Source organism: Atta cephalotes (assembly GCF_000143395.1).
Source record: "Atta cephalotes unplaced genomic scaffold scaffold00002, whole genome shotgun sequence".
Lineage (NCBI taxonomy): Eukaryota > Metazoa > Arthropoda > Insecta > Hymenoptera > Formicidae > Atta > Atta cephalotes.
The window spans coordinates 11,124,470-11,140,654 of NW_012130066.1; the positions used below are offsets into that span (position 1 = coordinate 11,124,470).

General features: G+C 31.0%; 1 protein-coding gene across 1 annotated transcript in view; it reads left to right on the forward strand.

Moving 5' to 3' along the window:
- LOC105623865 overlaps positions 1-16,185 on the forward strand; it is a 72,488-nt gene that overhangs the window by 34,103 nt on the left and 22,200 nt on the right. Inside the window, 2 exon segments of the mRNA XM_012205239.1 lie at positions 5,972-6,073; positions 6,801-6,934. Of these exon segments, the coding sequence (XP_012060629.1) occupies positions 5,972-6,073; positions 6,801-6,934 (236 nt within the window).

The following is a 16,185-nucleotide window of genomic DNA, read 5'->3' on the forward strand; positions in this document are numbered from 1 at the left end:
AAATTTTTCATGTAATGATAGAATAAAATAGTACTAATAGAAAAATACGGGATATGTTGAATTGTTTACAGAAATTAAATTTGATGATCGTAAAGGTATGAAAATCATATGAGATATCCAGAGAATTTCTAATATCAAAAAAATCTATGTTGCTATGTCATAGTGAAAGTTGCTAAAAATAAATGTTATTGTACAATAATAAAAAGGACAATCGGAATGAACATTGAACCTATTTCTGCGATGCTTGGTTCCAACTACCTGAAAACGAATCTTGGGTACAATGCTTGCATCGTATGCTCATTTTGCGCGCACATCGGCTGTGTCTATTTATATTCCATAAATATTACATGAAGTTTTTTAATTGCAATACTGATGACTTTACGTTTTTATTATCAATTTCTAGGAGCATCTTATGTTTTTAAGAACACAATTTTTTTACTTTGCCATTTGCTCACTTTTTACATTTCTTTAATTTTCAAAAAAATAGAATTTGAATTAAATTTTACATAACATTATCTTAAAAACTTATTAAATTCCCTTCAAAATTCCCTATTATTTTTTTTAAATTCTACTCATAAACTTTTAGCATTAAAATGAACTCGATATCTCATAATAGGGACTTTTTATGTATATATTTGCATATAAAATTTGCAATTAAGTATAAAATAATTATATAAAATATATAATAATAATTATATAAAATTATATATAAAATTATATATAAAATTGTATATAAAATTATATATAGTTTATATATTATATATAGTATATTATATAAGTATTATATAGTATATTATATAGTATATTATATATAGTATAAAATATATATTAATTAGTTCTTTTTCTGCATTTTTTTATTTATATCACAAATTGTATTTCAAATTATATTCAGTACTAATAAAAGAATTATTTTTAATAATAGTTGCAAAATAAATTGCGTTGCAACATTGCTACAACAATTCTATCTTGCTGAAGGCTTCTTATGGTGCTATGACATTACAACAATATTGCAAATACATTGCGCAATCTATTTGCAATATTACAACGTTGCAATAAGATATGTTTGCAATTATTTTGCAATCTTTCTGTGCTGTATAGATAAGAAAAGAAATGTTTTATCAGTTCTAGCTAAATCTTTGTATAATAGTGTTTCACAGTGTATTTATACGTATGTATATATATATCCAGTTCTACAGACCACCCACCGACTAAATTTCTGGTCTTGAAACATAATTCGGCTGAAATGATATTTTTCACAACAAATTTTATATAGTATATGACATCACTTCACAACTTAAAGACGGTATTCATAAAGCTTGTTCTTATATAGCTTTGTGGTTTAATGACTTTTTTAAGACATCATAAACCAATCATAGAGCCATATTAGTATTTTAAAACATTACTTAAAATGGTCTTGAAATAAGAATGAATTATGAATATCGGCCAAAGATTGACTATCTACAAAAAATTATCGAAAATAGATTCAAAATATAAAAGTAACGATAAAAATAACTGTAATATAGTACAGAATTTGAAGCAATATTGTTGAAAAATCTCTGCAATATTGCTATAACATGTAATGCTGCAACTTTTGTGCAACTTTGTGCTGTAGAGGAAAATTCATTATGTCTGCTCTTTTTAGCTAAAGTTCTTGCACGATTCATCTTTCTTCCTTTTTTTCCACGTTGCAATGCATTGGAGAAAAAGAATAAAGATGAACTGTGCAAAAAGTTCAGCCAAAAAGAACAGGTCCATTATACACAAAAAAAATGTAACTATGTTTCCGTTACAGTTACTAAAAAAAATAATATCGTTATAAATAATGTGTTTACTTTTAATTCCTGGAAAAAAAACTATCCACATAACATGTGACATGGCATAAATATTGCAGGCATAAATATTTACCCATAATATTTACGTAGTATAATTAAATACAATATAATTAAATACAATATAATTAAATACAATATAACAAAAATGTTATTGATATGCAATAATAAAAAGAAGGAAGATCAATTAAAAGTATAAAAAACAAATTAAAAATTTATCAACAATATGTTTAATTTGACTTTACATGTGTCCAACTTATAATTTTAGTCGGTTTTGTAATTGACTCTTTTTGACGTTTCATTATGCAATTATGATGTGAATTTTAATTATTTTCATTATTATTTTTATTTAGAAATCTGAGGAAGATTAATTAAAGTCGAAACGTTCCTTTTATTATGTATTTCATTAGAAAAAATTAGTAATAATATTGCGAAATTATAATAAACTAGTTTTTAATTTGATCAATTTTTTTGCTCTTATCTTCTTTTCATTACTATTTAGCAAACTAGAACTAGAGAATTGAAATGTATTACTGATATATTACATGATTGATAAATAACATTGAAGTAGCACAATAATATTAATGCAATATATTGTTATAATATAAATAGAACAAGATAACATCAAATGATGTTTCAATGATATTTCACCTTAAAGATATTAGTGAGACGTTATTGACATATCACAAAATTATCCCAGAGCACCATAAGTGTAATATGATTTACGGAGCGCGCGGAAAAAACATATTTTTATACGGAAATACTATATTTCATGGTTAAATGTATAAAAAGTAAGTATGCAAATACGCTATAAGAGAAATGCTTCTTATAAGTAAGAAAATGCCCAAACTTTCTATAAAAAGGCGTTCGCAAATCGAATTGGTCTTGGCAAATCTCTCAGAGATTCACAACTCTTTTAAAGTGCTTTCTATGCCTCTAAATTTGATAAGTTATAATTGTCATGTATGCTCTTAGAGCGTATGAAATTACATAAATAAAATATAGAGAAATATATAATACTTACGTACATATATTGTTATGCATATGTAAACATATTTATGTTAGTAATATATCACTGAAGTATATCTAATACATAAATGATTCAAAGTTATTGACATAAAGCTACACCAGAATATAACACTTAATCGTGCAATGTTACATGTTTTGGTTTATTGAGTTGTATATAATATTGGCAAAATAACTTTATCTTTGTATGGAATTTTATAAGCAATTGCAGTATATACGTCTGACAGAACTGTGATTCTATACATCTGTTTTGTTTGACTAGCTATTCCAACATGCTGTGATTTGCAGTATAGTAAAATCAAGTATCAATTTTTTCCTTATATATATATATATTGTACAAATTATTATTTTGACTTCTAGCAATATTATGGACATGTTATTGTTTTCAAAAAGATGCAGTTATTTTTGTTATCTTTTCAATTTAAATAAAATGAATTTAAATTTAATATCTTATATACCGTGCTTTATCATGTTCATGATTTAATGGATTATCTTTATGATTTATCTCAAGAAATTTTTGCCATGTATTTCGAAACAGCTGATATAAAAATTTAATTTATAAAGTTTTTTTAGTAATCAATATGTTAAAAAATTCATTAATATGATTTAATTCTTTACAATATTACATGAATATCACATATAAATATTGTGTAATATTACAATAATGCAACTGTGAGATATCATCATAATATTACTGTGATTCATTTTCGAGAACATTTTAATGTTACTATGATAGCCCAATATTTCTGATATATATTTTGTTATAATATTGCAATGGCAAAATAATATTGCTGTGATGTTGCTATAATATTACGTGGATATAAATAACGCGTAGTATCTTTTTCCGTGTGGCATCTTCTCCCGAATTACTTTATATATTATATATAATAATGTACCCGTACAGCATAGAAATTTGTATCATTTTGTAATGTTGTACCACTTTGAAATTTGTAACATTGCTGCAATGTTGCATATTGCAATACAATGTTGTAGAAACATTGCGAAGACTTCTTTTTGAAATATTCATGTTGCAACACTATTTTAAAAATATTTCCAGCAAGAGATACAAACTGACACGAGAATCATCCTGTTCTTGTTTAAAAATCAGTAAGAAACAAAGATAAGAATGACTTTTGTCACTGTGTCGATTTGTGCCTCTGCTAGAAAGCTCACTTTGAGTGTTAAGACTTGTATATATTGATTTGTACAATCCAATAAAATAATTGATGTGTACAATCCAATAAAATAAGGACCTGGACATAATGGAAGAATAGAAATTAATGATCACGTTTACACTTAATCGGGTTTCATAACATCTGTAGTCATGAAACTGATCAATTTCATAACTATATTTTTCTGAAAAATGGAATGGCTGATTAGTTTCTAACTACGAATATTATTAAACCCGATTAATGTCCATTTCTACTATAATTTTAATTTCAATTCAACTTATCTTCGTCTTTTTCTAATTCTAAAGATTAGAAAAAGACGAAGATTAAGTTGAACCGAGATTAAAGTTAATCTACATTAGTAGAAACGGAGGGTATAAACGTAGTCAATGTCTATAATTTATAGGAATTGTGCCTATAATTTATAGACATAAAACAATTAGAAGTAAGGAGGATTAAATATAATAGGTGTACAACTTTGCTTCTGCCGTTTTCCTATAGATGGCTTTAGCGGTAAGTGGTGGTCGAAATAAATAGATCATAGACGTCATACAATACACTTGGGCATCTGTCAACATAACCCCATAGAAACATTAGTCGATTTGTGTCTGCATCATAAAGTTATTCTTGATTGAAAATGTCAGTTTACGAACCAAATTCTCGTCATTTGCGGGAGGTTTTAATTTTTTGCTTCAATATGAAGAAATCTGCGGTTGAGGCTCATCGAATGCTCTTATGGTGAGGCCGCTATTAGTGAAAGAACGTGTCGTGAGTGGTTTCAACGCTTCAAGAACGGTGATTTTGACGTCCAAGGTCATGCTCTGTATTTGCTGGGACCAGCTCGGCGTAGTGTATTATGAACTGTTAAAACCGACTGAAACAATCACAGGCGATCGGTATCGAACGCAATTGATGCGTTTTGAGTCGAGCATTGAAAGACAAACGGCCGCAATACAACGAGAGACACGATAAAGCGATTTTGCAGCATGCTCGACCCCATGTTGCGAAAGTGGTCAAGACATACTTGGAAACGTTGAAATGGGAAGTCCTACCCCACCCGCCGTATTCTCCAGACGTTGTTCCCTCTGACTATCACTTGTTTCGATCAATGGCACACGGCCTGGCTGACCAGCACTTCCGGTCTTATGAAGAAGTAAAAAATTGGATCGATTCGTGGATAGCCTCAAAAGATGACCAGTTTTTTCGACGCGGGATTTGTACGCTACCCGAAAGATGGGAGAAAGTAGTGACCAGCGATGGACAATACTTTGAATCATAAATGTATAACCAGTTTTTTACAATAAAGCCTCGAATTTCGGAAAAAAAACAGCGGAAGCAAAGTTGTACACAATGGACATAATAATAAGATAATAATAAGACATATAGGCCGTATTCTGATATGCACAGCCAGTACTGAAAATTTATTCACGTTACGTATGCTGTAGATTTTCGTATTGACAGTTTATATCGGAACACGCCTATAAAATATAAAAACATAATTATGAAGTCATATTTTATTTATATTCATTGTTATTTATATTCATGCTACATTTAACTCCTATTTCTAATTTTTTATATTTAAATTTATACAATACAAAATCTTAATAAATATTGCAGTAACGTTGTAATATTACAGCAATGTTGCCGCATTATTACAATGTTTCTGCAATAATATTGCAAGTATTCCTCCATTGTGCGCAAAACCTAATATTGCACATATATATATTATGTTGTAATATTGCAACAACATTACAATATTATACTATATTACGTAACAATATTTTTAAAACGGACTTTACGTTGCTGCAATATTGTTGAAATATTGCAGCAATATTTCGCAATATTTTTACAATATTGCAATGAAATATTTTTGCTGCAATATTTCTGTGCTGTGGGTATATATAATAATAGTATCCTTGATTGGTCTTTGATAAAACGTCCCTACAGATTGTGACATGGCTTGCCATAAGAAATGCGAAAAACTGACAGGGAATCTATGTGGATTGAATCAAAAACTAGTCGCTGAAGCATTGCAAGCTTTGAAGAGAAGTGAGTAATGATCTGAGTACCTCTCGTATTGTTAATTATTCAATTGTAACATTTCGATAAACATAGTTCCACTAAAGTAAACATATTTTGTGGTTATTGATTGTTTTTTTAGCTGATTTCACAAACATAAATATGAATACGAATTATGTAAATAATTTTTTAATTGTCAGATCTATTTTTAAGAAATATTTTACTGCTACGTGATTAGTAATTGATTGATAAAAACGAATTAATAAAGTAATTAAAATCATAAGAAATTCTTTTGATTCTCATAATGAAGAAGTCATATTTTATATACGTATGTATATGTAAATCATATAACAAATGCGCGCACACACGTATATGTGTAATACAAATATCGCTTATATATTGGATTGTCCGGAAAGTTCGTGCCGACTATAAAATTTAACCTACCAACCTATATAATTTAATAAATGTATACTAAAATTTAAATCTTCTGCGTTTCAATTTTCCTTCAACATCGGCACGAACTTTCCGGACAACCCAATAATATCATTCATCTATTTTTAATGTATTTATCCGTATTCTCATGTTTGTTGCACTGAAAAGTTAAAATTAATTATTCTTGTCTGTCTAACAAATTGCATGAATCGGAGAAAACATGCTTGTATTCCAATGAACGTATTCCAACAACGATATATTTAATTTTACATTTATTTTATTATTTATAACACAGATCGATTTGCTGATTATGATGTATTTTTAGCTCCTTCACAGTCATCAGATAATCAACGAAACTCAGATTCTTTGGATAATTTTTCGAGTGGCCGAATAACACCACCAGCGACGAATTTGCCCAGATTCAAGAAATATACCATAATGGATTTTAATTTTCTCAAAGTAAGTATAAGTCAAAGTCTTGTTAACATTTTCCTTAATAATGAAATGTATGTATAATCTGATTTATTCAGAATGAATTCTATACATCCTATTTTTATGCAAATGTTTGACTTTAATTTAAAATATATACTTTTTGTATATGTACTTGTATAACTTTTCGTTGTTATGCGTGTCATGCATATCTATCCCAGATAGCAAAATGTTAGCAGGATGTCGACAGACTGATAGCAGATTTGATCAGAAGTTAGCAAACTGACCATAACTGATGTTGCATCTGTTTCTACTGATTTGCATAGAACCTGTTCTATGCAAACAGACTGGCAGCAGAAATCAAAATCAAACAGAACCTGCTGACAGAATCTAATAGCAGATTGCGAGTAGAAACCGAGCAGAATCTACTGGAAATAACTTGACAGCAAATTGATAGCAGAAACCGAGCAAAATCTGTCAGTTTCATTTAAATCGATCTAATTTCTTATAAGAAATTTTACGTACATATATTAATAAACGGTTATACAATATATGTATAATTATACATATATAACTGTTTCATATCTATAATAATTATATATTTATATGTATATGTGCAAAACTGGAAACAATCAATAGAGTTTTATTGCTTAAAGTATTATTGATTAGCTTCACATTTCAAAATACACCTGAGAAAGTTATAAACAAAAAAAATATTCGGAAATTCAGAAACGCTCTGAAAGATCTTGGGAATCTTTAGATTTGCTTATTTTTTATATTCGCCAATTCTTACAAGATTCCTGGATTTTTTTCTTACGAGAAGCAAATCCATCTCGGCGAAAATTTTATACGGCCCGTATAAAATGGCATATCTTGCTCGGCTACCAATCTGCCATCAGATTATGCAATAGACTCTAAGATTATGCAATAGACAGTTAAATATTAAAGAAATATATGCTATGTTAATAAATAATATCAAAATATTACAGTAATATTGTTGCAATATAACTAATAATGAGGAAACTTTAAATGAGATTTCAGCGATGTTAAAAACATTATTAAGATATCAATTATAAGTATACTGAATAAAATGCATATGGAATTATTTTAAAATTAACATTACTCCAATATAAAATAAATATTAATATTTCTAATTGATACAATATATTACAGTTATTTATGCATATGGTCTTTTATATGATACAATTGTATGTAATACTGGCAAAGTGATAAATTTAATCTTGTTCCGAATTTTATAAGTTTTTGCGCATATGTTTTAACAAAATCATGATTCTAAACATCAATGTTTGATTCAAAGCATAAAGAATGGATTTTGCCCATCGCGCGATCTGTGTGTCAAAATGGTCAATAAAAGTAAGAGAGGAGGGATCGTGAAAGATAGCCGATCTCTACCACTTTCCATTCAAAAATATAAGGAGAGAGAATGGAGATAGGTTTTCGATCCCTCTCCCTCATTATTGTCAATACATTTGAATACTACTTACAATTAGATACGGATCGCGCAATCTATTCTCTATATCTTTGCCTTTGGTTTGATTATTTCACAACTATTCCAACATATTATTCCCATAGTGTAAGTGAACACATGTATATCTAATACCGTAAAGCAGGAAGCATAGACTCTTGCATAACGCATAATACATAAGAAATTGAACCAATCAGAGTTCTTTATTTCATAAAAAAGAAAGAAATGAAGGTCTTCGATTGGTACATTTTCTTATGCATTACGTGTTATGCGTTATGCAAGAATCTGTGTTCTCCGTTTAAACCGGGGTTACTTTGCCATCAGAGTTTAACCATATACATAATTACGGTATAAATAAGAACAGTAGTTTCACTCTGTGTCGGCATCTTTAATCTGATGCAAATGACCGCAATGCTGTAAATTGTGCGTGAGCAGCATCGACATATAAAATGGATCACCAATGGCATGGTAGGGATAGAAAAACGAGTAGAATGAGAGGCAGATAAATGGATGAATTTCTTTCTTTGTTTACTAAAGTCTGATTAGTTGATAATTATTGCTGGATCAACAGTATAGACATAGTATCTCTAGTATCTATCTATAGTATCTCTAAATCGAGCATTCGAGGAGTAGGGATAGCCGTCCTTTACATAGGACTCACTTGGCCCGTTCTCTCTCGTTTCGCGCCTACATATAAAGTGTACCTCTGAGAGAAGGGATCGAAGAAGCCCAGCGAGCTAACCTAGTTAACAAAAATTCCGAGACATGTCCGTTCCGTTCGCGATCGTTATAAGACTCTCTTCGCTGATCTGTAAGCTGTTACATTCAAGTTCCTCGTTTTCTTTTTCAATCTTCCTCTTTCAGAGACACACTTTATCTGCAGGCGCACGTGAAGCCAAGTGAGTGTATCTTTTCCTAAATAAAGGCACCTCCACTCCCCAAATTTCTGACAATGCTCGGTTTAGAAATATAATACTACGTCTATGATCAACAGCAACCCATCACTATTGGTGGTCCATTCTATTGATAATGAGCACCTATAAAAGCAAAAAATCTTAGAGAATAGGAAAACTGATTGTTGCACCATATTGAAAATTGTGCAGAACGTCACCACCATTTTTGGCTGAGTGAAACTGTTCTTACCTATGCTGTCGTGCAGTAGCGTCGGTACTTTTAATGTCAGCGTATATGAAACTGCACGTATGTGAGTTAAGGAGGTAACCAAACATATGTCTAGTTTATATCGTGCATTTGATACACGTACTAACTAATAACTTTCAGCGATGTATTCAAAGAATGATATATTAAATTGATACAATATGTATCAAAATGATTAATTAAATACAAACATCGTATATATGTTTATACATATCGCCGAAATTAAGATCATTCAATAGAAAGTTACTAGTTAGTATCCGTATCAAGTGCAAATTAGGCAAATGTTCCGTCCAGTCTACTATAGTCGATGTATTAGACTGCACTAAAACTTTCTATCTCGCTTTCACTAAACAAAATTATATCTATTTCGTTTTAAGTACACTCATCGACTAAAAAGGTTGCAATAGATTTTTTTTCTGTGGTTTTCGAAACGCAGCCTCACCGTGTGATTGGTTTTTACTTATGTAAGTAAGAATCAATGATTCGGTGAATTGCATTCAAAAAAAGTGTTGCAACCTTTTAGGCCAATATTACATGCGTTTGTTTTTTGTCGTTTATGACCAATTTTTCAAGCCTATTAGCTGTGAGACAAAAAGATCCGAGATCTTCTGTCTTGCAGCAATTAATACTTGAAAAATTCGTCGTACAACAAAAAACGGATGCACGTAATATTGGCCTTAATTGATGAGTGTACTTAATCCTAGTATAAGATCCTAATAATCATAGGTTCAATGTACCCTATTCGATTTTTTACATTTTACTGTAACTTTTTTATAATATAATTTAAAGACCCGGATTAAGGCTGAAAAAAAACTTGAACTGTCCAGATGATACGTCTGCAAGAGTTTTTTTTGCGTTATTCTCGATATGAGAATGTATAAAAAGAGGGGAGTACTTGGGATGCATATATGATTAGCTTGTAAGTTTTCGACGTTCTGGATATCTCTTTATTTTTTATTAAATATACATTTACAGAGTTTCGAATAGTATAAAAGTAAGTACAGGGAAATGTGTGTGCGTGCGTGCGTGCGTGCGTGGGTGCGTGTGTGTGTAGAACTAAAAAGAATTATTATTTTAAATACGAAGCACCACTACGGTCTGAATGTTAAGATGTTGAACTATATATATTTATATATATATTTATTTAAATCAATTAATTTAAAAAATTATTAATTGCGTGCCGATATGGTTGTCGGACTTTCAATGAAATCAATTTGAAATATTAATAATCCCTTCAAATTTCTCGAATTTAATCTTAAACTATAATATTAATAAACTTATTACGAAATGCAATTATAATTTTTGAAATTAATTCATTTAAATGAATATATATAATAATAACATCTTAACATCTTAATGTTCAGACCGTAGTGGCGCTTCGTATTTAAAGTAACGTATCTAACATAAATGGTCTTATTCCCAATCTTATTATTAAAAATTATATTTAAAAATTATATTTAAAAAAATTATATTTCAATATAAAAAATAGTAGAAATTTTATAATTTTTGTCAGTCTTCAGAGATCGCTCGGCCGGGGCGGATTTATTGCTTTACCCAGCAAACAAGAATGAATTGAAATGGATTAAAATGGATTCAGATTTTCAGAAATATATTTCAGATTTTCAGGATTCATGAATGTTAAAATAAATCCTTTTCAATCCTGAATGCATTTTTATTCATTTATACGAATTGCATAGAGCATGTCTCTATGCCTTTCAATCTAAAAATAATATTAGCATTTTCTGTGCATCGTGAATACTACTCAATTCAGAATTGTGAATAGAAAGTACGATATTTTTAATACACTTAAATTCAAAAACAATATCAGCAATTTCTGTGCAAAGTGAATACTGCTCAATTCAATGTTCTGAATATGAAATGCAGTTTTTCAATCTAATTAAATAAAAAAGTTTTTATTTAAAAATGGACTATAAATCTACTTAAATTATTTAAAATTACAAGTAGAAAATTTTTTTAATCCAACTAAGTTCAAAAAAATTGTAACGTAAAAATAATTGAGCTATGTTCATTTGTTTATCTTTGGTTAAATAAAATGAACGATCGATATGAACACTCGCAAACTAACTCGAACACAGCCGAATATTAGGTTAATCACGGCGCGCGATTAGCAAGCAAGATTAGATTATCCGACACTTACCCAATGTTGTCTCATAATAATATAAATTGTTTATACTTTATTATATCTGTTAAATGATGATATTTTTATTATATCTATATAATTTCGTTACTAGCTGGTTATAATTGAAGTAGAGAATGAATAAACATTTATCAATTGAAGAAATGGTGTAGCGGGTAACGTAAAAAATTCATAATCCAGGTCCCAGGTTCGAATCCCACTAAGATGCGTTTTTTAATATCAATTTGAAGTAGTTAATTTCAAGTATAATTATTATAAATAGGAATAAAATTTGTAATCTTTAAAGGTGAACGTTTTTTTTTTCAAATATTAAACTAGTATCAACTCGGATCCAATCCATTTCAATCCATTTTCATAGATTTAAAGTACGCATTAAAAAAATTTTAATCCATTTTAATTCATTCTCGTTTGCTGGATAGAGCGAGTGTTGCATCATCCTTTAAACTAAATCCTAAACTTAATTATATATAATAATATTTATACATGTACAATCCTTTATCTACTTATATTATTATTCTTTCATATTGTTCAAATAATAAAATTTTATTTATTAATTGTAAAATATGCAGATTCTTCAAAAATATCGATTTTCGATAATTTAAATAATTATACTCTTTTTAGCGATTCATATCATATTATTTATTTTTTTATTAATCCAAAGGGTCAACTAAAAAAATTTTATGGGTTTTGCTTGAACATTAAATTTAAAAATTTGAGAATTTTTTATTCAAAGTAGTCATTTTTTGCGAATTTTTGCAATAAAATTTCTTTAAAGCATTGTAAATAATTGAAAATAAAATATTATTTATTTGATTCATATTTAACTGTCTTTGTCTGACTTCGAAGTATAACTTTCACACGTTTTGAGCTAAAAAATATGTATTCAATCCACAGAAATTGCGTAATAAAGTTGCAGAGTTTCACAAATCCTAGTGTTAGCGAGAAGGTAATCAAAAATAATAATATCGTACTAAGGTTAAAACGAAATAAATATAATGACGTTTTATTTGTGAAAACGAGATAGAAAGTTTTAGTGCAGTCTAGTGCTATGAAGAGCAGATCTATGATTGGTCTATGATTGATCTCGAACATGTACAATTCAGTTTCGAATACGCTACAAAAGAATAGATCTTGGATTGATTGTGTATTTTGAAATGAGCGAAAATTACAAAAATGAGCGAATTTATCAAGTTGATCAATGAAATTATAATAGGCTAGTAAATATTTGCTCATTTTTGTAATTTTCATTTTTCAAGATACACAATCGATCTCCTTATTTCATACTAATCTTATACTATTTCATTTTTTTCCCTTTTATCATTTCCTCTCTTTTTCTAATTTATATATATATTAGATTTAATTATATATACATTACATTTAAAATATAAATAAATTTAATAAAAATAATATAATAATTATTAGATATACAACTTTGCTTCCATCGTTTTCCTATAGATGTAAGTCCTTTAGCGGTAAGTGGTGATCGAAATAAATAGATCATAGACGTCATACAATAAACTTGGGCATCTGTCAACATAACCCCATAGAAACATTAGTCGATTTGTGTCTGCATCATAAAGTTATTCTCGATTGAAAATGTCAGTTTACGAGCCAAATTCTCGTCATTTGCAGGTTTTAATTTTTTGCTTCAATATGAAGAAATTTGCGGCTGAGGCTCATCGAATGTTCTCAAATACTTATGGTGAGGCCGCTATTAGTGAAAGAACGTGTCGTGAGTGGTTTCAACGCTTCAAGAACGGTGATTTTGACGTCGAAGACCGGCATAGCGGTGGAAGACAGAAGGTTTTCGAAGATGCAGAATTAGAAGCATTACTTGAGCAAAACTCGTGTCAAAATCAGGACGAATTGACTCGATCATTGGGAGTGACTCAACAAGCCATTTCAAAACGCCTCAAAGCCATGGGAATGATTCAGAAGCAAGGAAATTGGGTGCCGTACGAATTGAAGCCGAGAGATGTTGAACGGCGTTTGTTTGCTTGTGAACAGCTGCTTGAAATGCAAAGACGGAAGGGATTTCTGCATCGCATTGTGACTGGGGACGAAAAATGGTTCATTACGATAATTCCAAGCGCAGAAAATCATGGGGAGTTCCCGGCCATGCTTCCACGTCGATGGCCAAACCGAATATTCACGGCTCCAAGTTCATGCTCTGTATTTGGTGGGACCAGCTCGGCGTAGTGTATTATGAACTGTTAAAACCGACTGAAACAATCACAGGTGATCGGTATCGAACGCAATTGATGCGTTTGAGCCGAGCATTGAAAGACAAACGGCCGTAGTACAACGAGAGACACGATAAAGTGATTTTGCAGCATGACAATGCTCGACCCCATGTTGCGAAAGTGGTCAAGACATACTTGGAAACGTTGAAATGGGAAGTCCTACCCCACCCGCCGTATTCTCCAGACGTTGCTCCCTCTGACTATCACTTGTTTCGATCAATGGCACACGGCTTGGCTGATCAGCACTTCCGGTCTTATGAAGAAGTAAAAAATTGGATCGATTCGTGAATAGCCTCAAAAGACCAATTTTTTCGACGCGAGATTCGTTCGTACCCGAAAGATGGGAGAAAGTAGTGACCAGCGATGGACAATACTTTGAATCATAATATATAATCAGTTTTTTACAATAAAGCCTCGAATTTCGGAAAAAAAAAACGGCGGAAGCAAAGTTGTACACCTAATATATATATATACTACGAGGGGCGGAAAAGTCCCTGGATTTTTAATGAAAACAAGCGTTTTTTAGGCAAAGTTATATTTATTCCTCAACATAGTTACCTTCGAGAGCGATACACTTGGTATAGCGATTTTTCACATTTCGATGCCCTTTCTGTAGTACGAAACATCCAAGCCTTTGAAATACGCCTCGGTTTCCGCGATGACTTCCTCATTCGATGTGAATCTCTTTCCCTTCAAGCCACCGCTTGAGGTTTGGGAACAGATAATAGTCGTTGGGGGCCAAGTCTGGAGAATACGGTGGGTGAGCAACCAATTCTAATCGTAATTGGTCCAATTTGGCCATCGCTTTCAAAAACATATGTGATGGTGCGTTATCGTGATGGTACAAAACGAAGGCGAAAGTAGCGCCACTTAAACGACTGTAGCTTGTAAACGAATGAACGAAATGTCATGAAACTTCATACATAAACTAGTGACAGATAAACCTCTCGAAATGAATCATGTTAATTTTCTAATGGCGTCACGTATTGAAAAATCCCGGAACTTTTCAGTCCATGTTATTTTTTTTACTCTAATAAATTTTTTATACTAAATATTAAATATTATTACTAAATATACAATTACTGGAAGTAGTTCTATGTTACGTCATATACTATTGCAGTAGCAGTGATACTAATAGTATTTTTATACTTCCAAATGATATTGGAAACTTGTATGATAAACCAACATTTAAATTTCATTAATTTAAAAATCGAGATCATTTCGATATCGATTTAAGATCTAGCTAAAATTAGCTAGATTTTGATAGAGTCGATGATATTTTTTCTTGATTTTATATAAATGCTCATTTATATAAGAGACAGCTAATAGATTGTTAGCATTTATGGTAAGAGGCATTATTCCTTGAAATTCCTCAATACAAAAATGACGTAATAAGATTATATTAAAACTATTAGGTGTACAATTTTGCTTCCGCCGTTTTTTTTCCGAAATTCGAGGCTTTATTGTAAAAAACTGGTTATACACTTATGATTCAAAGTATTGTCCATCGCTGACCACTACTTTCTCCCATCTTTCGGATAGCGTATGAATTCCACGTCGAAAAAACTGGTCATCTTTTGAGGCTATCCACGAATCGATCCAATTTTTTACTTCTTCATAAGAAGTAGTCAGCCAGGCCGTGTGCCATTGATCGAAACAAGTGATAGTCAGAGGGAGCAACGTCTAGAGAATACGGCGGGTGGGGTAGGACTTCCCATTTCAACATTTCCAAGTATGTCTTGACCACTTTCGCAACATGGGGTCGAGCATTGTCATGCTGCAAAATCACTTTATCGTGTCTCTCGTTGTATTGCGGCCGTTTGTCTTTCAATGCTCGGCTCAAACGCATCAATTGCGTTCGATACCGATCGCCTGTGATTGTTTCAGTCGGTTTTAACAGTTCATAATAACAGTTTAACAGTTTAACAGTTCATAATACACTACGCCGAGCTGGTCCCACCAAATACAGAGCATGACTTTGGAGCCGTGAATATTCGGTTTGGCCGTCGACGTGGAAGCATGGCCGGGAACTCCCCATGATTTTCTTGGGATTATCGTAATGAACCCATTTTTCGTCCCCAGTCACAATGCGATGCAGAAATCCCTTCCGTCTTTGCCTTTCAAGCAGCTGCACAAGCAAACAAACGCCGTTCAACATCTCTCGGCTTCAATTCGTACGGCACCCAATTTCCTTACTTCTGAATCATTCCCATGGCTTTGAGGCGTTTTGAAATAA